The 23,300-nt window shown below is 42.4% G+C and overlaps 1 protein-coding gene and 1 pseudogene across 1 annotated transcript in view; both read right to left on the bottom strand.

Moving 5' to 3' along the window:
• The window catches only part of FAM117B (family with sequence similarity 117 member B), a 77,915-nt gene extending 72,263 nt beyond the window's left edge, over nucleotides 1-5,652 (bottom strand). The window contains exons 1-2 of the mRNA XM_056111652.1: nucleotides 5,406-5,652; nucleotides 5,004-5,354 (exon numbers count right to left, since the gene is read on the bottom strand). Coding sequence (XP_055967627.1) covers nucleotides 5,004-5,354; nucleotides 5,406-5,652 — 598 coding nt within the window. The remainder of the gene's footprint in view (nucleotides 1-5,003; nucleotides 5,355-5,405) is intronic.
• A 3,378-nt stretch (nucleotides 5,653-9,030) lies between these two features.
• Nucleotides 9,031-9,831, bottom strand: LOC130021058 (zinc finger CCHC-type and RNA-binding motif-containing protein 1-like; annotated as a pseudogene).
• Nucleotides 9,832-23,300: the final 13,469 nt, after the last annotated feature.

Below are 23,300 nucleotides of genomic sequence, written 5' to 3'. Positions count from 1 at the left end.
AATAATAACAAAATGTGTGTGACAATGAATGTCAAGATTGCCTTTGAGTGTGAAATTCTGTGTCAGCCCATTATCAGCTCTAATCCCAGTTCAACAAAGCACTGAGTAGAGATTTAGCAGACCAGGAATGAAGGTTTCTCACAGATCCAGAGACCTTCATTAAGGCTCTTTTACATAATGGATCCCACACAAAGGGGGAAGCATCCAGCTCGTCTGATAGACCCCCAAAAGCTGGCAACCTAACCATAATGCCCAAAAGCAGAGAGTATGGGGGAAACCGTCTGCCATAGAGGCAGGCGCAGGGTTGGGATGAAGAGAAGGGGGGGGGGGGATATACTGGAGACACTAATGGTGAAAAATGTGCACTGGTGGAAGGATTGGTGTTCCATCAATGTGTAACTGAAACTCAAACATAACAGCTTTGCAACTGTATCTCATGGTGATTAAAAAAAAAGAAAGAAAGAAAAGAAAAGAAAAAAAGAAGCTAGCAACCTAATTAAAATGGAATTGGAATTTTTTTTTAAATTCCAACTTAAAAAAATTAAATCCATGAGATACAGTTACAGACTTACAAACTTTCATGATTACATTTCAGTGATACAACAGCACAGCAGTAGGGTGTTTGCCTTCCACACGGCCAGCCCGGATGAGCCGGGTTCGATTCCTCCACCCCTCTCGGAGAGCCTGGCAAGCTACCGAGAGTATCTCACCCACACAGCAAAGCCTGGCGAGCTACCCGTGACATATTCTATATGCCAAACACAGTAACAACAAGTCTCACAATGGAGACATTACTGAGCCCGTTCGAGCAAATCAATTAACAACGCGAGGACAGTGCTACTATTCAGTACCCATCCCTCCACCAGTGTCCATTCACTATCAATGTTCCCAGTATCCCTCCTGCCACCCCCACCCCTTCCCACCTCTGTGACAGGCACAGTCCCTCTTACTCTCTCTCCTTTTGAGTGTTATGGTTTGCAATACAGGTACTAAGAGGCCATCATGTTTGGTTCACAGTCTACTTTTAGCACATATCTTCCATCCTGAGCAATTCCACCAACCATCATTTACTTAGTGCTCCCTTCTCTATCCCAGCTGCCTTTTCCCCCAGGATGTGAGGCCGGTTTCCAAGTCACAGTGTGATCTTCCTGACACTTATCTCTACTGTCCTTAGGTTAGCCTCCTAATATGTTACTTTATATTCCACAAATAAGTGCAGTCATCCTATGTCTGTCCCTCTCTAATTTCACTTAGCATGATACTCTCCATTGGACTTAGAAATTTAAGTCATCTTCAGTTTATTGCCTTTTATAAGGCAAACCCTTCCACTCTACTAGTAATAGCTGCATTCTAATAAGACTGCAAACTGGCAATCTCCCTTTAATCAAAAAGAAAGCCTAACTCTTGATGGACTCCTAGCCATCATGGAAAACATCAAACTATCTTAAGACCTCCATGTTGTGAAGAGAGTCAAGATACAACTAAAGAAAAGGCCAGAGATAGCCCAGGAGTGAAGGCACTTGCCTTGCAGTTTGATCCCTAGTTCCACAAATGATCCCTAAGCACCACCAGGAGTGATCCCTGAGCACAGAGCCAAGAGAAACCCTTGAGAACAATTGGGTATGCACCTCCTGCCTGGCCCCCACCCCAAAAAAAGGGAAAGGAAAGGAAAGGAAAAATAAGGTAGTAGAATCACTGCTGCATTTTGATTCTTCACACTTTTAAAAACATTATTGTTAATGCCAAATTAGTTTATATGCCAACTTAAGCCAGCAGTGTATAGGAGGCCTCATTTTTATGAAACTTCCAGCTCTTGGCTTTTAAATTTTGGCCCAAATTCTATCTGTTCTTTTTCAATAATTTGCATTTTACTAAATTAGTAAGGTTGAGCATCATACACTACTGGACTTTTTTTTTTCCACCTGTATCTTTTGGCCATTGTTCTACTGGATTGCTCTGTACATTGACTTTTACCATCTCTTTATATATTCCTTAAAATCATCAAAATACTGGGGCTAGAGCAATAGCATAGTGAGTAGGGCGTTTGCCTTCCATGTGGCCGACCCCGGTTTGATTCCCAGCATCCCATATAGTCCCCAGAGCAACCCCAGGAGTAATTCCTGAGTGCAGAGCTAGGAGTAACCCCTGAGCATCACCAGATGTGACCAAAAAAGCAAAACAAACAAAAAATCATCAAAATACTTTTTTTTCCTTACAAAAATGAAAATCTAGTGTAGTGGTTTAAAAAAAATCCTTCTTTCCTATCTTTTCTCTCCCTGCAGATTTAGTATGTGCAAAAAAACAGCAGTCTATTCTGTGCTATGAAGACTTGAAATCTGAAAATATTTTGTTCCACTCTGCCTGGAAATACTCTAAAAACAGTAATATATTCCTGGGAATAAAATTAACAAGTGCTTCTGTATTCAAAGACAGTATTCCTCTTCACACCTAGCTGAATGCTGCACTAAAAGATTAAGGAATTTTATCCAAGCAAGTTTGGATTTATTGGGGAGGGTGAGTTAATGAGAATAATTAATTCTGTAGTATAAAAGAATCCCAGAACTGAAAGAACAGAAAATTGAAAAACTTAATCCAAAAATTGGGCCCTTCTAAAGATCAGAAGGGTGCCTTCCTCTCCACATTGCCCTACACATTGTCAACAGTATTTAATTTAACCTAACTCTCCTCAAATTGCTGCTCTGCTTTGAGGATCAAACAGTTGAGAGAATAGTAAGATTCTGTTATCAGACTGAGCTTCCTTCTCTTCCACCCCACACTCTATGCTGGTTGCAGAAGGTTTAAGACAAATCGAAGCAATTACGTTCATCAGTTATCTCTAACAGTTCCATCAAAAACAAAACACATGTAATTTTGGTGTCCTATATTATTTCCTAGGTTCTAATACAAATCAATGTTTCTCAATCAGAGCTTGTTCCAGTGTATCCCCATGCCTCCCATCAGTTGGCCCCCTAGGCTCATGCAGTGCCCTCTCCCCAATTTACAATTTCCATTTGTGGCCTTCTTGGAATATCTGGGGTACACAAGGAGCCACATGCATCTTGCTGAGAAATGTTGTTGTACGCCATGAGATTACCTCTTTGATATAATATAAAAGACATGGTTTTACCATCCAGAAGAGTTCAAATTTCAACCCTATCACTTGTTACTTAACCTTTCTAAAAATCTATTATGAGAGACACAAAAAGATCTTTAGGTAAATCACATACATAGCTCAGTAAGTGCTAGTTTTTGAAGAGGAGGGGCTCTGATAAGCTTAACAAATCTTTTAAAAAAAGAGAGGTCTGCATTTTCTAAAAGCATATTAAAGCCTCTAAATAATAAAATGCTATTGGTCGCTTTTTTCCAGGGCAATTATCTCCCCAAAAAAATCATCGTCTAAACATTTTTTTTTCTTTTTGGGTCAAACCGTGAGATGCTCAGGGGTTACTCCTGGCTCTGCACTCAGGAATTAATTACTCCAGGTGGTGCTAGGGGGTGAGGGTCGGAAGGAGGGTGGGCGGGGGAAGCTTATGGGATGCCAGGGGTCGAACCCAGGTCAGCAGCATGCCAGGCTAACACCCTACCCACTGTCCTATCACTCCATTGTCTAAGGTTTTGAATTAAATACTAAAAGTTAGCCCATTCCCTCTATTTCTGACTTATTTGATTAGGGAATACTGTTCCAAGTTAGAAAATCCCAGCCATTTTGCCAAGAAGATTTAACAGAAACTACAGGGACAGGAACAGGAAAAGGTAAATGTCAACAGTATTAATACAGAATAAAAAGCTGCCGATTTCTTTGTTCACTAGATCAACAGGAAGTCAACTGAATGATAAGTCTTATCTCTTTCTACTCTGATAATCTGAATTTCTCTGTTGATGAACTTCTTATGAATGACCCAATGGTTCCATTCAGTTATTTTTCCCAATTAAATTCCAAGGCATACTGAAAAACATTTACGTTTCAAAAATAATTAGACAAAAATTTTGGTTGCTTTTGTTTTGGGGCCTATCCAGCATAGCAAGGGCTTACTCCTGGCTGCTCTCTGGAATCAGTCCTGGAGGACTCAAGGGGACGATATGGGAATCTGGGGTGTCCCAGGGATTGAAGCCCCGTTGGCCGCGTGCAAGGCAAACACTTTACCCATTGTATTATCGTTCTGGCCCTAAACACAAAAATTTTGTTTATAAAAATGTGAGGGAGGAGAGATAGTAGAGCAAGTAGGGCGCTTGTCTTGCACGCATCCTCCTGAGTGCAGAGCCAGCAGTAATCCCTGAGCATCTCCGGGTGTGGCTCCAAAACCAGATATATGTGTACATATATATACATATACATAATATATATACACACACATATGTATGTATGTGTGTGTGTGTGGTTTTACAGCCTAAACACAAAATCGGCATACACCCCTACCCTTCAAAGCCCCTCAAGCCCTCCCAAGGAACCTTGCTCATTTCTCACTTCCGTTACCCACTCATCATCTATCAAGTCTGAGACCAGCAGGCTGCCAAGCCTCGCGCCTCTTCAGGGCTCGGTCTGTTATGCTAATAACGCTCAATCCGCCCAGAATGAAACAGTTGTGTGAAAGAAAACGACTGAGCGGCAGACCTGGGCTGTACCAACAGAAAACCGTGTCGCTAGAACAGAGAAGCCACTCCTTGCCTCGCCCGCAAGGGAGGGCAAGCAGTCAGCAGCGGACGGCGAGAATTCGGGTTTATCATTAACACCCATCAGCGCGGGCATAAGATTAGAGGTTGTAGCTCCACAACCCCGGAGCGCAACCGGCGAAGGGAGGTACGCGATCTGCCCCAGCGGCAGCGGGGGACGCGGGCACCGGGGGCGGCGGGGGCAGGTGGCGGCCGCCCGGGACCCGCCCCCGGCCCCGCCCCCGGCCCTCCGGCTCCGCGGCCGAGCTGCAGCCCGGGTTCCAGGCGACCAGCGCCGGGGACCCCGGGACCCCCTTCCAGCCAGGCTCGAGCTGCGCACCCGCGACACGTACCTGCTTTGCAGACCGGGGCGCTCGGACTCCTCTTCTCCGGGGAGCTCCGGCTCTGCTCCGGGGACCTCCTCCGGTGCCGGACGCGGGCTGGGGGTGGGGCCGCGCTCACCTCGCCGGTCCACAGGTGGGTGGGCGACGAGCTGGGCGACGACACGGTACCCAGCAGCGGCGGCGGAGGCGGCGGCCGTGGGGGGCTCCCGCGAGCCCCGGGCGCGGCGCCGCGCGTGGGGCTGGTGCCTCGCGTGGACGTCGCGGACGCGCCCGTCTGCGTGGCCACCGTGGGGCTGGTCCGCGCGGTCGCACTCCCGCCGCCGCGCGTGGGGCTTGTGCTGCGTGAAGCGGTGCGGGGGCCTGAGCCGCCGCCGCCGCCGCCTGCGCCGCCTGCACCGCCCGTGCCGCCGCCGCCGCCGCCGCTGCCGCCCGAGGGGCCTGAGCCGCCACCGCAGCAGCCGCCGCCGTTGTTGCCGCCGCCGCCGCCGTTGCTCCGCGTGGGGCTGCCATGTTGCTGCTGCTGCTGCTTCAGCTGGAACGGAACCGTCGCCCTCATGGGCTGCAGGCGACTCCCAGCTCCCCCGGCCGGGGCGACCGCACCGCCCCCGAGGGAGCCGGCCGGCGTGGGGGACCCATTGCGCCGCACCCGCTGGGACATGGTCCCCCCTCCCTGGTGACTGGGCGAGACGGGGGGATGGGGGAGCTTTGTTGTTGTTGGGTTGCAGGGGGAAGATTCTCGAGGCCGGAGGGAAGGCCCCGCGACGGGGTGACGAAGCCGGAATCCGGGGGTGCGAGGGGCGGCCGGGCCGTGGCCGGCAGCAACGAGGTGGTGCAGCCGTCGCCGCCGCTGCTCCTCCTCATCAACAATAGTGTCTCCTCCGCTGCCCCCGCCCCCTGCGGACGCCCATTGGTGCAGCGTCAGCCGCGCTCGAGCCGCTCCACCGCGCCCATTGGCTGCGAGCTGCTCGGGTCCCGGACCCCCCGGGGCCTTAGAGCGCTTGGGTTTGCGCGGAGACCGTCTGCTCTTTAAAGAGAAAGAGACCCGCCCCCCGGGGGGAGGGGGCGCGGAGGAAAGAGGCAGTGTGTGTGTGTGTGTGTGTGGTGTGTGTGCGTGTGTGTGTGGTGTGTGTGTGTGTGCGCGCGCGCAAAGGCCGTGTGTGTGTGTGTGTGTGTGTGTAGGGGCGGGGAGGAAAGAGACCGTGTGTGTGTGTGTGTGTAGGGGCGGGGAGGAAAAAGGCCGTGTGTGTGTGTGTGTGTGTGTGTGGTGTATGTGCGCGCGTGTACACGTGAGGCTGCGTGTACGCGCGCGCCACGCCACGCGTGTCCCTCCCTTCCCACTGGGCGGGGGAGCCCCCGAGGATTTAAGACTCCGAAATATTGCCTGAGAGGACGTGCAGAACCGGAGTGGTCCTCGGGGATGTCTGATGCCTTCCCCCAACTCGTTTCTTTACCCTCAGTATTCACTGACTGAGGACGTGTACAAGCATCTTTCTGGCTTTTTTTTTTTTCTTGATCTTTTTGTTCTGTCCTAATTCTAACCACGTTTGGGCAGGTCTTAAAAGAAGACGAAATGGAATTGATGTTACTGTTATTGTACATCTTTAAGAAAAATCCTCAAAGTGCAAAATTTATCTCAGATATAAAAAGAATTGCTAGTTAGAATGTGAGTTTAGATTTTGTCTGTGGAGTCCAGTTATCAAACGCTGCTGCTTCCCTCCTGTATTCCAAATCAAAATTTTATTTTAGTCATCTACTTCACAGTTCTCCAATACCTTGGAAAGATGCCTTGCCACCTTACAGTTTGCAAAGTGCGGTAGTTTTCAAAAGGCCTTATTTGATCCTCACAATCATTTGAGAGAGAACTGGGCTAGTCATTCATATTTTTGTCTAGTAGAGAAAATAGCTTTCAACCATCTGTGTAAAAAGCTCAGAAAAGGAGCCAGGGAGGGGCTGGAGAGATAGCACAGCGGCTAGGGCGTTTGCCTTGCACGCGGCCGAGCCAGGTTCAATTCCCAGCATCCCATATGGTTCCCTGAGCACCGCCAGGAGTAACTCCTGAGTGCAGAGCCAAGAGTAACCCCTATGCATCACCAGGTCTGACCCAAAAAAAAAAAAAAAAAAAGGAACCAGGGAGATAATTTAACTCTTAGTTATACCTTTATTTATTTTAACTGTTGGAGACCCCCAGCACTTCTAGGTCTGGCCTTGATAGCCATAGCTCTCACACCAGGCAGAGCTATGCAGAAGGTATGACCCTATTTAACAAATAAATGAAACAAACCAAAAAACAAAAAAAAAAAGGCAAAAAATGTTAAGGTTTTCTGTGCAAGACAAAAAGCATAGTGGACCTACAGTCTTCACATATTCACTTCTCACACTGAAAATTGCCTATGCTTTACCCTTCTTTCCTTTATTACTATATTAGACATTCTATGCAGAGTCCCTCTAGTAAGGATGAAGAGCACAGTATGGTTACTCCTGGACCTGAAATCCAATTAAGTTCCTGTGCTCAGTGGTTTAAAACTTTTGAGACCTAAAAATAGGAAGATAGGGTCTCTCACTGTGGGAGCCAAGTACTCTACACTTGAGCCACATCCCTTCAGATACCTCACTTAATCTGCAACGTTGAGTATGTCTCCAGCCAATTTCCTTATCTATAAAATGCAATTAAACAATATCATCTCCATATAGTTACTGTGATTATTAACTGAAGGTTAAATGGGAATATGATCTGTAGAAGGTGCGCAACACTTCAAAAGTCTCAGAAGTCCTTCTTGGCTTATCACAATTTTTTCTCTTCTCTCCTCTGGTACAAAAAGAATCCCATATATTTAGCCAAGGATTCTATCTTAAGTTGGTTGATGCTCTGGATAGAACTGAGACCGATACCACAATCACCACAACCTAAAGTGAGGACATTAAGAATCATTCTCAGGGACCAGGAATATAGCTTGAAGGTCTGAAACCATGCTTTGCATGTAAGAGCCCCTAATTCAATTCCAGGTATTGTATGATCTTACCTGCCTCTCCACTCCAGTACCATCAGGAGCCACCCTGAGTACCATGCTAGGAGTAGTCTCCATGTTCCATTATGTTGACCCAAAATTATAACAACAACAACACACACACACAAACACACACACACACACACACAAAGTTTAAAAATCAGCTTTGGGGGATTGAAGTGATAGTATAGCAGATAGAATGCTTACCTGACTCCTGAGTACAGAGCCAGGAGTAACCCCTGAGCATCACTGGATGTACCCTAGAGACATTAATTAATTAATTAATTAATTAATACCAGCTTTTCACTAGACTGGAAACAGCAAACTGCCAAGATCTGTGCAGAAACCTAATCTTGTCTTAAAACAATAGAAAAGAAAGAAGCTTTCAAATAAGGATGTCATGGATTGTATCTGGCAGTTTGTCCTGCACTAAAATTGGAGCTCAATACATATTTAATGAATTAAATCAAGACAGTGATTAGTGTTTTTTGTTTTGTTTTGGGGCCAGATCCAGTTCAGGGCTTACTCTTAGTGCTGTGATCAGGGATCACTTATATGGGGCTGGGGGATTCTATATGTGGTCTTGGTCAGAGTGTGCAAGGCACGCACCCTACTATCTCTCTGACTCAGATACTTAGAATGTCACCATATTAGAGGCCTATTTGTTGGTGGCAGGAGACTTTGAGCTTTTCTGAGCTAAAGAATGAATTTTAGCAGTTTATTAAATCAATGTCTTAATGTCTACTTGGTCGTTTCTTTCTGGTTCTGTTTCCTATAGAAACTCAAACCCCATCGCTCTAGAAAATGTCTTTTTTTTATCTTATTTGACAACTTACTCACTCATGAGGTTTTTTTTTTTAGTATCTATCCTTTTATTTGGGATGACAGTAAAATTACTATGACAGTATTTTTTTATTCAAATGAACTAATTTCAAGGTAAATGGTTATTATAATATCTTGATTTTAAAATTTTATTCTGGTAAGACAGGAAAATGACTTTATAATTATTTTACAATTTCAATGATTTATAGAATATAAAATATTTGATACTAAATTTTCTTATGCTTGAATACTGAAAATAATCATTGTTAGCCCAAATAAACTGGTACCATCAATATTTTAAAAATTAATAATATTTACATAATAAATAAATTGTAATCACTAAGTTCTTCCTCATCACTGAAATACGTGCTTTTCTTTATTCTTGGGAGTCTTGAATCATCTGATGTTGAGGGACCTCCTGAATTGGGCTTCCATTTATTTTGTTCTTCAATTTTGGCTTGCTAGAAAGCAATGGCCTGACTAAGACTGTCAAGAGAAGGATCTTCACCATCATCCTCACTGTCTTCTACTTCTTCAATTTCTTCTTCTGGTTCAGGAATTTTCTTCTTCTTCTCTTTTTCTTTTTTCTTTGGAGGTTCATGTTCTCCAAGCATATTTTTGGGACAGGCATAACTCAAGTGTCCACTTTCCCCACATTCATAACACTTAGATTTATCAAAGTAGTTTCATCTTTAGATAAATTCAGCTGCTCTTCCATTATCAATAGCAATACTTGCTTTTATTACTCTACCAAATAACTGTTTGTTATTTATTGACCTGGTACAATTCTGTGCAGAGTCTTTATCCAAAAACAAAATAAATGCTACCTCTTTACTCTTCCTGGTATCTTTATCTTTCAATTTAGTAACCTTTACAACTTTGCCATACTTGGAGAATATCCGGTATAAGTCATTGTTGGTCAGGGAAAAAGGCAAGTTGGATACATACACGGTGCTCTTACTTGGGGCAAATCCACCACTCATTTCCTCCGGTGGGCCGACCCAGGGCCTCGAGGGCGAGAGCTCTTAGTTCCTGCGGGGTCCTCCCCGTCTCATATTGCTCATGAGGGTTTTTTTTTATTTTTTATAATTTTATTTATTGAATCACCAAGAGAACAGTTACAAAGCTTTTGGATTTAAGTCTTGGTCATACAATGAAACACCCGTACCTTCACCAGTGCCCATTCTCCACCACCAAAAATCCCAGTATACGCCCATCCCAGACCCTCCCCCTACCTGTGGGGCAGATGATTTCCACATTACTCTCTCTCTACTTTAATTAGATTCAATACTTTGACACAAGACCCACCATTATTATTTGGGATTTTACCTCAACACTCAGATCTGCTGAAAAGGCAACAGTAGACATTTTGTTTTCTATTGCTGGTTATGAATAACATATGATGTCACATGGCTGCAGTAGTGGCCGTGCAATTTTGAAATTCTGGAATTTTAACAGTTATATCTGGAGGCATTTCTGCCAAAACCTGCTGGGTCCTGAGATTTGTTCCTGAGTCTCTGGGATCATGGCCGTTAAGCTCTTGATCAGGAGCCAGAAAGTCTGTTCATGGGCGGTGACTTGGGGTCTCTTTGGGATAGGGAGGAAAAGGCCGGCTCCATCCCCATGCCATGAGGCTCCACGTGTTTCGTCTCTGAGGGCCCAAACCTGACTGCCCAATGGCCTCTGGAGGATGGCAGGCACCAAGCTTCCTAGGGGGAGCAGGCAGAGGGACAGCACCCTTTCCCCCCTGGGGCGGCCCAGCGACAGTAACCTACTGCAGGTCCAGACACATTTCTGCCAAAAGCCACTGGGTTCCGAGATTTGTTTCTGTCACTCATGAGTTTAAGGCTTGACTTAAACCCCTTTTGTCATGACTTGAAAATAAATTTTGAAGATATAAAATCATCAAAGAATGCTTAAAAGCAAGCAAGCAAATAAAACCCAACCCTACTTGGATACTTTAGAACTCTTCTATCTGTTTTGAAGATTGAATAGCAGTACATAAAAGTATCATTATCATTTACTCTTGTCCTTGACTTCATTGTTGAAGATTCAAAGCAAACTGTGTCTCCAGGTAAAGTATTGGTCTTCAATTTGCTAGTTTAACTATGAAGAAAACTCTTGTATTTAAAGGAATAACAACAACAACAACAAAACCCACATATCTCCCTCTAGTTTAATCCTGTTAATTTAATAGAATTAATTTTTAAAATTTTTTTTCTCTAATATTGAAATGTCCTGTATGAAGTTGAAGAAGCAACAAATTGGGACTTGCTTTATCTGTATCTAAACTAAAGAAGACAAAAGTATCGATATTGTTTTGCCTTCTGCTTTTAAAACTCCTTTTCAAATGATGTAATTGTTGTAAAGAAAGATAGCTTTTGAGAAAAAGCTTGTCTTTCTATGCTTTTTACGCTTCTATTGTTTTAATAAAAGCACAATATTCTTTTGTAACTCGAATTTTTTTTCTCTCTCTCTTTGGGCCACACCTGGCAGTGTTCAGGGCTTACTCCTGATTCTATGGTCAGGAATCACTACTGGCAGGCTTGGGAGACCATATAGGATGCCAGGAATCAAACCCAGGACAGCTGTGTGCAGGGCAGATACCCTACCTCACACCCTACTTGCACACAGATATTGCTCTAGCCACTTAGTCTCACTATGAAAAGGCGAGACTCCAACAGAACTTCCTCTCAAACCTTTCACTCCACTCATTCTCTGAACATAACATTTCATTTATGCTCTGAACATAATATTTTATTCATGCCCCAAAATTCCACAGACTATTGCACTGCTTTCTGTTTGTTGTCCAGTTGACATCTCCCTTCCTTTATTTCTTGGGTGCTGGAAAACTTGTTTACGGCTGAGTTCATCTTCTTTCAATTATTCACTCATAACCATCAATCTGGCTTCTTTTCAAGTTTTCCTATCTCTTAATAAATGGTACCACTATCTACTCAGTGATCTAAATTGGTATTTTTCAACAGAGTCTAGATGGCCTTCTCTGAGCCTTTAGAATATTTTAAGGAGGCCACAGGTGAAAATAATTTAAAATGGGGGTCACAACACAAGATTAGGAGGCCACAGAAAAAGATTGAGAAAAGCACTGGTCTAAATTATCCTCCATCCGCTCATGAAAATAATCTTGGCTCTCTGCTCCCTAATGGCAAGTCCAGTGACTTGTCATATGACTTCGAAATCTCTTCTCTTGTGTACTCACCACTGTTCTGCAGATTTGCCATCTCTTCCAGCCATACCCTCTAGCCACTCACTATCTTCTCTAACTTGCGTTCTTACACTTACTTATCTAGACTCTCTAGGCTATCTTGATCCCACCCTACTTTTTTATTGCCCAGCCTACTTTTTCCAAAAACCCATTTCTCCAGCTCTTCATTTCCCTCCTGTAATCTTGTCCCTCCCATATTTACAGGGGTCTTTGAAAAAAAAAACAAATTTAATCTATCCTGATATACTACCTAAGTCTTTATATTTCCTTTAGAAAAAATTCCCTATCTTGAGGCTTATTGTCCATTCCATGTCCTCTTAGTGTCCTCTTCCTCTGTAAATTCTAGTCTTAGTGGTCTTCTTGATTTCTCCCAATTATCTCATATAGTCTCTGATCCTGAGGCCTTTACATTTGTTATTTCTTCTTCCTGGAATGATTTTCACTCCATGCCTTGATCAATTCCTAATCAGTTTTTTTTTAGATCAGGGAGGCTTAGACTGACTTGATTCCTCAGGTATACATTAATACCATAGTGCCTTATAGTCATAACACAATCATATTATCATGCTCTGTATTTCTTCCCAGTGTAAAACTCCACAAAAAGCTTGTTTGTTCACTCAGTAAATGTAAATTGATAGCCTACTATGTGCAGAGCATGTGTAAGGCATTGATTTTAGAATAATAAAAAATCCCTTAAACATCTTGTCTTCTCCACTGACATCTGCCAGAGACAGACCATGAGAAAAATATGTGTTTAGGCATGCTCACACATAACCACACTACTAATTGCAAAATTTTAAAGAAAATTATGTGGTACCATGAAAGAGAATAGTGTAGCTTCAGCCATCTAAAGGGAACAGACTTTTTGAAAAAAATACTTTAAATGATACCTAAAAAATAGTAACCCTTCTATTCAAATAACATCCCAAACAGGATATAGCTATATGGAAACTAAGAAAATAAAGATTGAGACCAGCTCGGTAAAGATTACATGTTAAGTGTAATGGTATATCTTGAATAAAGTTGAGTCCACTCTTTGGCTGCATCTACACAGTGCCTTATTCAAAAGACAGAAAAACAGAAATGAAAAACAATCAAATATTTACTGAAGACTATAAAATAAATACAAAGGGATATTCCCTGTGCATGAGTCTTAGAAAACATGCTTTTCAGAAATTTTGATCTAAGTTTTACTCATTCACACTCCAGCAAGAGTCTCTAATTTCCCTTCTTTCTAAATATTATTCCCAACAAACCAGTTCAGACCTAAACTTGGGTCCCTTTCTTTCTTTCTTCCTTCCTCCTTCCCTCCCTTCTTCCTTCCCTGTCACTCATTTCCTTTTTGTTTGAAAGTCATACCAAGCAGTGCTCAGGGCTTACTCTTAGATCTGTGCTCAAGAATCACTTTTGGCAGTGCTTGGGGCACCATATATGGTCCCAGGGATCAAACCCAGGTCAGCCATGAGGAAGGCAAGCACCCTCCCTGCTATACTATCTCTTCTTTCTAAACAATTCATTCTGACAAATATAAAATAAACTCTCAAATCCCCGAGAATAAAATCTTCTAAAAAATGTGGGGCTGGAGTGATAGCACAGCGGGTAGTGCATTTGCCTTGCACGTGGCCCGACGCGGGTTCGATTCCCAGCATCCCATATGGTCCCGCGAGCACACCAGGAGTAATTCCTGAGTGCATGAACCAGGAGTAACTCCTGTGCATCGCTGGGTGTGACCGCCCCTCAAAAAAAAAGCAAAACAAAAAAAATGTATGGGACTCTAAGAACACTTGCATTTTAAGTTTTGTTTGTTTTATTTGTGTTTATTATTTCTTTTGCTACTATTTATGCTGGGCTGGAGTGATAGCACAGTGAGTAGGGCATTTGCCTTGCCCGCAGCCAACATGGCCAGCCCGAGTTCGATTTCTCTGCCCCTCTCAGAGAGCCTGGCAAGCTACTGAGAGTATCTCACCCGCATGGCAAAGCCTGGCAAGCTCCCCGTGACGTATTCGATATGCCAAACACAGTAACAACAAGTCTCACGATGGAGACGTTACTGGGCCCGCTGGAGCAAATCAATGAACAACGGGAGGGCCATGACCATGTGGCCATGACTATTTATGCTAGGCATCCATTCCAACCACTGTGTGCCTTAGAAGAGCAAGAAGAAGCAAGGAACATAGTAAGGGAATCATCACAAAGGAATCTGAGCTAAGGGACTGCAGAAAGGAAAACAGTATGAATTCAATATATAACTTCTAGCTAGAACTAATTTGACTTACAGGTGACAGGTAGTAAGGGGTAAGGGAGAGATTTGGGGCTGTCTTCTGGGTCTCTGACTTGAACACCTTGGCCAATGGTTTGTTTACAGAGTGAAAAGAACTTTGGGATGGAAATTAGTCTAATTTTGAAGTATTATGTTTGAGTTTCTTAGGAATTACTTAAACATAGCTATCCAAAAGATAGTTGAATACAATACTAGACTCATGTTCAGAGAATTCCAGGAGGATCTATATGGAAATCTGTGAGTTTCCATATAGAAGTGTTATTTACAAGCTGTGTGAGCAAATGCAGCCAGACTTATCATTGCTTTGTCTTAGTATGGTGTCCTGCCCACTCTAAATGCTCAAAAGCATTGTAATTTAAGCTCCTTCCTGTCTTATTCACCCTTGTTTCCTCAAGCTTTGGGAGAGTGTCTGGCATATGGTAGGTACTCAATAATTTCCAGTGAATGGAATGAATGATTTAGCAGTTCTTAATAGCGAAACAGTGTTTTTGAATTCATGAAAGTCCAAAGACTTTCAGATAGAATGTAACTCTAGTTTGGCAGATAACTCTCAAAACAAGAGGGGGAAAAAACATGGTAAGAAAGGCAAATACAGGGACTTTCAATTAGTAAATGAAAAAAAAAAAAAAACAAACCAGAGGCTATATAGTTTGCCTAAAACTAGATATCTTTTGACTCCCATTCTGCCATGCTTTCTCCATACTAGGAATGTTTTTTGCTTTTTGATAGACTAGCAACTATTCTAGATATTGTGTACCTACCAATTACATGTGAAGAAAGAAAACCAGATAGATTAAGTCTGGAATTTGTGAGTATTGCCACTTAATACAAGCTTCTACTTTTCCTCCACGTAAGCTTTCCATCAAGATTTAGCTCAAATAACATATGGCCTTTTCCAGTTCCCAAAAGCAGGAAATTGGCTCCCTCCTCCCTTTGTTAATTGACATTGTGCTGTCAGAGATAGTTCCCATTATACCAGCAGTTTTAGTATCTTTGCAGAGACTGTTCAACCTGCTATTAAAAGATACATTAATTGAACAAAGCTGTGTATAGAAGAGAATACTCTGCCAATAGGGCTTTTCTCTTCTCTTTAAGGATTATAGTTATGTTATAAACTTGTATGTACATGCATGCAAACATGCATAGAGTCATTTCTAGAAATGTTCCCATGAAAGCAGCCTCTGAAAAGAGAAACTGTAATGAGTAGAGGCAGATCAAAGACATTTGTTTTTATATAGGTAATCTTTGTACTTTTTTTATGTTTTTAAATATATTCATATATTAGCTTTCACCAAAAAAAAAGTCAATGCAGAAATTAATCTGAAACAATTTAGGTTATATTTTGGTGAACACTGATGTTTGAAATGATTATTTACAATTAGTCATTACTATATATAAATTTTAGTATTTGAAATATATCTGAATTTTATGTGAATAATATTGAGGAGGTTAGAGAGATAGTATAGTGGGTTAAGACAATTGCTTTCATACTGACAACCACAGTCCCCGAGTTTGATTCCTGCCACTTTGTGGCTCTCCAAGCATCTCTGGATGTGCCCCCAAACAGAAGGAGATTTGGATGACTCAAAAATGGTAGAATGGTGATAATTGTTGAATCTGGGTGATGAGTATAAAGTTGTTCATTATTCTGTTGTTTACTTTGAAACTGTTTCCAAGTAGCAGTAATAAAATATTTTTCAAATTGTTTCACAAAAATGGCCAACAGTAGATCACATAATTCATATAAAAAGTTAAAGGGCCATAAATTTAAGGATATATGAAACACTATCCATCCTACCTAATTTATCTAAGAATTTGTACTGCACTTAAGAATTGGGGCTGGATGCCTCTTTTGCAAACCACAACACCCAAAAGGAGAGAGAGAACAAAAGAAATGCTCTCCCACAGAGGAAGGGGGGAATGGGGGGATGGGGAGTGGGAGCGATACTGGGACCCATGGTGGTGGAAAATGGACACTGGTAGAGGGATGAGTATTTGATCATTGTATAATTGAAATCCAAGCACAAAATTTGTAAGTCTACAACTGTACCTCATGGTGTTTCACTAAAAAAAAAAAAAAAAGAATTGGGGCTGGAATAATAGTACAGTAGGTAAGGTGTTTGCCTTCCACATAGCCCAACCCTGATTCAATCCCCAGCATCCCATATGGTTCCCCAAGCAATGCCAGGAGTAATTCCTAATTCCTGAGTGTGGAGCCAGGAGTAACTCCTGAGCATCAATGTGTGTGACCCCCCCAAAAAAAGAATGTCAAGGGCCAGAAAGATAGCACAACAGTCAGAGTGCTTGCTGTGCATGCAGCCAATCTGGGTTCCATATCTGCACCACATTGTCCTTTTACCAGGAGTGAGCACAGAACGAGGAGTAATCCTGGAGTTCTGCTGGATATGATCCAAACACAGTCCCTTCCCCCCCCACCTACACATACAAGCAAACAGAAACAACAAAAGTAAACCACATTTAAAAACAACAACAAAAAAAAAAACAGGGCTGAGAGATAGTACGTGAAGGGTATTTGTCTTGCATGTGCTCAACCTGGATTCTATCCTCAGCACCACATGTGGTCCCCAGAGCCCCACCTGAGTGCAATCAGGAGTACGCCCTGAGCATGGCTGGGTATGGTCAAAAATTAAGAATCAATATTAAAACAAAAATAATGAATATCAAACAGGTATTACTGTGATCATACCTGTAGATTTTTCTATAGGCAAATATATGCGAAGCTGGATTTTTTTAAACGACCAATTTAAAGATATCAATTTCATAAGTTGTGATATATGTTTTCAATATGTTTAAATATGTGCTTAGAAATGTCAGGAAAAAATTAATGCTACATGTACCCATATACACAAAGACTTTACCTGATAATAAAATTAAGTAATGGTAATTTCAACATACTAAAATTTATCATGCTAAATTGATTATTTTTATTAGTTTTTAAAATATTTAAAATATATTTTAAAGATAAAATTACTATCAAACATTTATTCTACCCCTGAGCATAGAGCAGTTTTAAAAATTCCACTACACTGTGATAAACTCAAAGTCAGGAGTTATATTTTATTTATCTCTTTCTCTCAATGCCAAGCACAACCATTTAATGAATGAGGACTGTGAAAAGAACATATGAGAACATTGATTTCTAAGCCTCAGAATAATTTTATTAAAAATTCATCTGTGTTTATTTTTATGAGTATACAGAGTCCATCTTCATTGTGAACAATTCAATGGAGAAATTTTTAATTAGAAAATGTAAATCTATAGTCTTCCATCTTTCATGTTTTTACATATAAAGTAATATAGCAGGTAGGGTGTTTGCCTTGCTTGCGGCCGACCCAGGTTCGATTCCTCTGTCCCTCTCGGAGAGCCCGGCAAGCTACTGAGAGTATCCTACCCACACAGCAGAGCCTGGCAAGCTCCCCGTGACATATTCGATATGCCAAAAACAGTAATAAGAAGTCTCACAATGGAGACGTTACTGGTGCCCGCTCGAGCAAATTGATGAACAACAGGAGGACAGTGCTACAGTGCATATAATTATAAGAATTTTTCCCTTTGAAAAATGGTTTCATATTATGGATCACTGTACCACTGTCACTGTCATTCCATTGATCTTCGATTTACTCGAGCGGGCACCAGTAACTTCTCTATTCCTCCCAGCCCTGAGATTTTAGCAGCCTCTTCTTACTCCTCTTTTCCCAATGATTGGAGGCTCTTTCAGGGTCAGGGGAATGAGACCTGTAGTCATTACTGGTTTTGGCATATCGAATACGCCACTGGGAGCTTGCCAGGCTCTGCCCGTGCAGGCAGGATGCTCTCTGTAGCTTGCCAGGCTCATGGAGAGGCATTAATCTGTAGGAAGTGTCTTATAACGTGTCGGAGCTTGGCGGTGGTTGGGCAGTGTAGGTCGGCTGCCAAGTCTGGGTCCCTTGGGGTGGGGAGGGTTCTCACCCACCCCACAGCCTGGCATGGAGTCCGTTGGCATGGTTCTGGGAGCCTCCTTTTATACTTCCGTTTGGGAGGAGCAGGCGTGAATTCTGGAGGGTGGCTGATGAGGAGATTATCTGGTGCCGGCAGGGTGTGGCTTATTGGTGTGAACCCTGAGTCACCAGAGACTGGGGGAAGCAGGCAGAGGATCTCTGTTTCAGGTCCAGTTGAGTCCAGAGTCCAAGGTCACAAAGTTCTGCATTATCTGGGTTTTGTGGGACTTCATTCATACGTGAGGCTCCGCCTGAGCATCCAGAAAGCAGCCCAGAGCGTGGCCGTGGCGGTGGTTGGACAGTGGAGGTTGGCTGCCGGGGCTGGGTCCTTTGGGGCGGGGAGGACTCTCACCTGCCCCACAGCCTGGTGCGGACTCCCATATTATGGATATTTGAACTTTTTCTCTTAAACATATAACTAGGATATCTTTTCTCTCAAAAGCATCTAGATCTTCCTCATTTCCATCTATGCTTTTTCTCTGCCTTTCATTTTGTTGCTATTGTGATGGTTGAGGTTGCACATGCTTGCTTGTGGTGTGTGCACAACTGGTTATGGCATTCACTGAGGGTTGCACTCATAATCGGGTGCTCGCAGAGCTTTGTGGTGTTCACACATACCCGTGCACCAGGTTCACATGTTCTGTTGCAGTGCTAGGAATCTGAGCTTGGTATATGTATATGGTACTGGGGATCAATCTCATGGTCCCACAGTTGGCACAGTTGATGCTATTTAGTCACTGAATCACCCCCCTCAAATGAGAAAATGAGTATTTTTCTCAAATTTGACACCATGACTTAACCAATTTCCTAGGTAATTTCCAACTTTTGGTCATATTTACAATGGTATAATATCACTGTACTTAACAATATTCTTGTGAGAGTTATTTTATTTACTTATTTTTTAAATTTTTATTAGTGAGACATCATGAGGTACATTTGTAGACTTACAAATTTTTGTGCTTGGATTTCAATTATACAATGATCAAATACCCATCCCTCCACCAGTGCCCATTTCCCACCACCATGGATCCTAGTATCCCTCCCACCCCCCCCCATCCCCCCCATCCTACCCTGCCTCTGTGGCAGGGCATTTCCTTTTGTTCTTGTGAGAATTGTTTTAAATTTAATGTTGTATAAAGCCATATTAATATATAGTTTAAGAAGTTAAGTAGTATTACAGAATAGTTTTCCCCAGTTCTTTCCCTTTGTTGTTGTAATGACCAGAGAGAGGTCACACATACTTAGTGGGGATGCTCATCAGAGTTGCACACTTTCGTTATGGTCCTAAAATTCACTCAAAGATCACACACTTTATTGTGGGTTCAGGAATCTCAAAGAGCAGAGCTGCTGGGATTGTGTTGTGGCATGTGAGGTGGAGCCTGAACTCTTGGCTTCCCTGGGCTCAGGCATGCAATGCAGAAGCTTTTGCTACTGAGCTAATCCTCACCTACTTAGAAGGCTGATTTTCTTAAGTAGCCAGTTGTTTTTTCCTTCTTGCCCTTCCTAAACCTTCTGAAGACTCATTAAATTGCTCTGAAAATTATTAGTGTTTAACTCTTTTTTTTTTCCCTCAAACATATGTTCTAGAACTTCCTCCGCATAGCAGTCTGGAAATTTTTTCCACTTCCTGGCTTTACATAAGACATACTCTTACAAGCGAGGATCTTTCTTTCTTTTTCTTTCTTTCTTTCTTTCTTTCTTTCTTTCTTTCTTTCTTTCTTTCTTTCTTTCTCTCTTTCTTTCTTTCTTTCTTTCTTTCTCTCTTTCCTTTCTTTTTTCTCCTTCCTTCCTTCCTTCCTTCCTTTCTTTCTTTCTTTCTTTCTTTCTTTCTTTCTCTATTTTATAATATCGTTCATAGAAAGGATATGTAGAAAGTGCTTTAGATATTGCACATGTTTTTCTGAGATATTTGCAAATTTTTTTTCTCCATTTTTGCACATGACTAATGATTTGGATTGGAGAGATTATTTACTAAGAAATTTGAAGACATTGTTCCGTTGTCAGACAGCATTCTTTATTTTTTGCTGCTAATCAGTTGAAAACTATTGTAATTTCTGATCCTTTATCTATGATTCCTTCCCCCAAGCTTTTAAGATCTTCTCTCTGTTAATAATAATGTTTTGAAATTTTATTATGTTGTGAAATTTTTGGTTTGCTTTCTAATTCCCTAAAACAAAAGTCTAGAATGTTTTTCAAATAGGAAAATATTATTGCATTATTTACCAATAACTTATTTCCTCTACAATCCTCTTTTTTGATGGGGAAGGGGGTGCTGGAGGCAGGAGAGATGTTTGGGCCACAGCTGGTAGTGTTCAGGGTTTACTTCTGGCTCTGTGCTCAGAGGTCACTCTTGGCAGTACTTGAGGAAATGTGCGTTGCTGGTAATTGAACCAGGATCAGCCACAAGCAAGGCAAGCACCTTTGCCATTGTGCTATCTCTCACATGCCTTTTCTATTCTCCCCTCCCTTTCCATGCCTTGAGAGAATAACCCTCTCGAGAGTATACTAAAAGCGCCAATCTTTCTTGTCTGCTGGTTTCTGGTTAGGTTTAGTTAATGTGAGAACAGATGACAGGAAGAGAGAGAAGGCAAAATATTTCCTTTGAGGGTAGGCTGAGGATGGGGCCACACCCAGGTTCTCAGGGTCCCTTCCTGACTCTGTGCTCGAGTGACCTGTGGCAGTTCTCAAGGGACCATCTCTGGTGCCAAGAAATTGAAAAGGGATCTCTGCCATTGCAACCTCACGCAAGGCAAGTGCCTTGCTTCCTGTACTATTTCTCCAGTCCCAAGTTAAAGTATTTCCTCCTTGCTGTATCCAGGAATCTCTCGGGCAATAACTATACCTCCCACTGGGAACCCCTTCCTTCTCAGCTCCAGTTCTCTCGTCTCCATTTATACTACCCCCTCCAAACCTGCCCCTTCAGCCCTCCGAGTGTAACAGTTTCTTATCACTGCTAATCTGTGACACGTGCAATTTTTATTTATTCCTTTAATCCTTCCTGATCACAGCTCCGCATATTTATATCCCTTCATAAAAATTCTTTCATCTTAACCAGAGGGTTTGCTAAGAGTTAACTCACTCTATTTTTTCTAAGAAAGATTGAGTCTCTTCCCTCTCCCCTTTATTTAAACACTGTGGTTTACAAAGTTGTTCACGATACATTTGTTACAGGCATCCAATATTCCAACACCAATCCTACCACCTGTGTAACCTTCCCTCTACAATGCTAGCATTGTCCCCATTTTCCCAACCCTGCAAGCCTGCCCCCTTTGCAAGCACAAAATAATTTATTTTATATTGATTGTTACAACTAAATGGCTAATGTAATCATAGAAAAACCACTTTAGTAAAAGAAAATTTGTGAAAATTGTCCTGTCTCACCATGGAATCATTAAGTCTTGGAGGGTTTACTAAGCTGTTTGTTGCTAGTTGAGCCTTCTGCGTTACTGTTTTTGTCTGTTGAGCTTAATTGGCTTCTGTGTTACTTTCCCATCTAATTTGGTGTGCTCCTACTGAGCATTCAGTATTGTGACTTTGGAGGTGTCACTCCAGAAATTCTAAAATATTTCATTGGGCCATGAGTTTACTTGATAGCAATTGTGGGATACGAGTGGGGCTGCCAGGGTTCCAGAAGTTGGAGGTTTGGGGGTGTAAGGCATGGGGAAGCTGCCCACCCCCACTCTGAGAACACCCAGAGTTCTCAGTCTGAAGACCAGTGTACCTGAAGTTTTCAGCAGTTTGGTGTCTCTAAGGAGATTGTTTTTGAGACAATGCATTTGTGCTGTTGGCGTGGTGGCAGCTGTCGGGGTGTGAGTGTGGCCACCCAGGCTCTCACATGGCGGAGACTCAGCCTGCTCTACTCCAAGGGATGCGCCTGAGTTTTCAGCCCGGAGACCAGTTTTCCTATGAATTTTTGTAGCTTATTGATCTCCTATGAGATTTAACTGTGAGTCTGTAAATCTGAGCCAACAGCTAATCTTATATGGCAGTGGTTGTGGGATGTGGGTATCAGAAATATTGACACCCTTCTTGTTCTCACCTTGTAACTTTATTGTTTGTTTGGGGGTCACATCACACCATGCTTAGGACTTTCTCCTGGCTCTACCCTTTGGGGTCACTCCTGGCTGGTTTGGGAACTACATGGGGTGCCAGGGATCAACCCAGGTCCGCCACCGGCAAAGCAAACACCCTACCCGCTGCACTATCTCTCCAGTCCCCCTTATCTTCTATTTTCTCTTTTAATTTCATCTCTTGAATTTACCTTTAGACTTTAAAATTTTATAGTCTGTGTCTTCCAACTGTTTTATGAATTTCTCATGTCAGCAATACTTTTCATTTACAAGAGCTCCTTTTATCCTTTGATCATTCCTTTTTATTATAGCATTCTATTGTTCTTGTATTCATCCTTTGTGAATATAATTTATAACAAGAATTGTCTGTTTCCCTTGTTTTGGTGTCTGCCTTCCATGATGAAGACATTCTTCAAGTGTCAAAGAATTTTCGCACATTAGGTGTTTGGCAGTTAAATTCACTGAGTGGGGTTTATTCCCTGGTGAACAGCTGTTTGAGGTCAGGAAGTATGTTTCATTGTATGGTCCCCAAAGGTTCTATTTTTCTTATTTTCCCTTATTTTAGTTCCCTCTACTCTTTCTATGTTGTTATTCTTGTACAGCAACAAGAACTGATGTACATACTTTGTTGCTGCCCCAGGGACCCCAAATGGCAGTACCCCTGGGCTTACACTCAGTAGATAATGGGCATAAAACTCATAGCCTCATATCTGCAAGGCAGGTGCTGTACCAGTGAGCTATCCCTGAGCTCCCCATTTTTCCCTGTGCTATTAAAATTTTAAAGAGATTCTGCCAATATCTTGTTTGTATTCTTGGAACCAAGTGCAGTAATTAGACTCAAGTTCAGAATGCACTTTCATTTAATGGGAGTATTTTTCTGGAATTAATTCCTTGAAGTGAAATT

Source organism: Sorex fumeus, unplaced genomic scaffold, assembly GCF_029834395.1.
Source record: "Sorex fumeus unplaced genomic scaffold, SorFum_2.1 ptg000014l, whole genome shotgun sequence".
NCBI lineage: Eukaryota > Metazoa > Chordata > Mammalia > Eulipotyphla > Soricidae > Sorex > Sorex fumeus.
The sequence above is the reverse complement of the archived record's forward strand: the minus strand, read 5'-3'. Positions and strand labels throughout refer to the sequence as shown.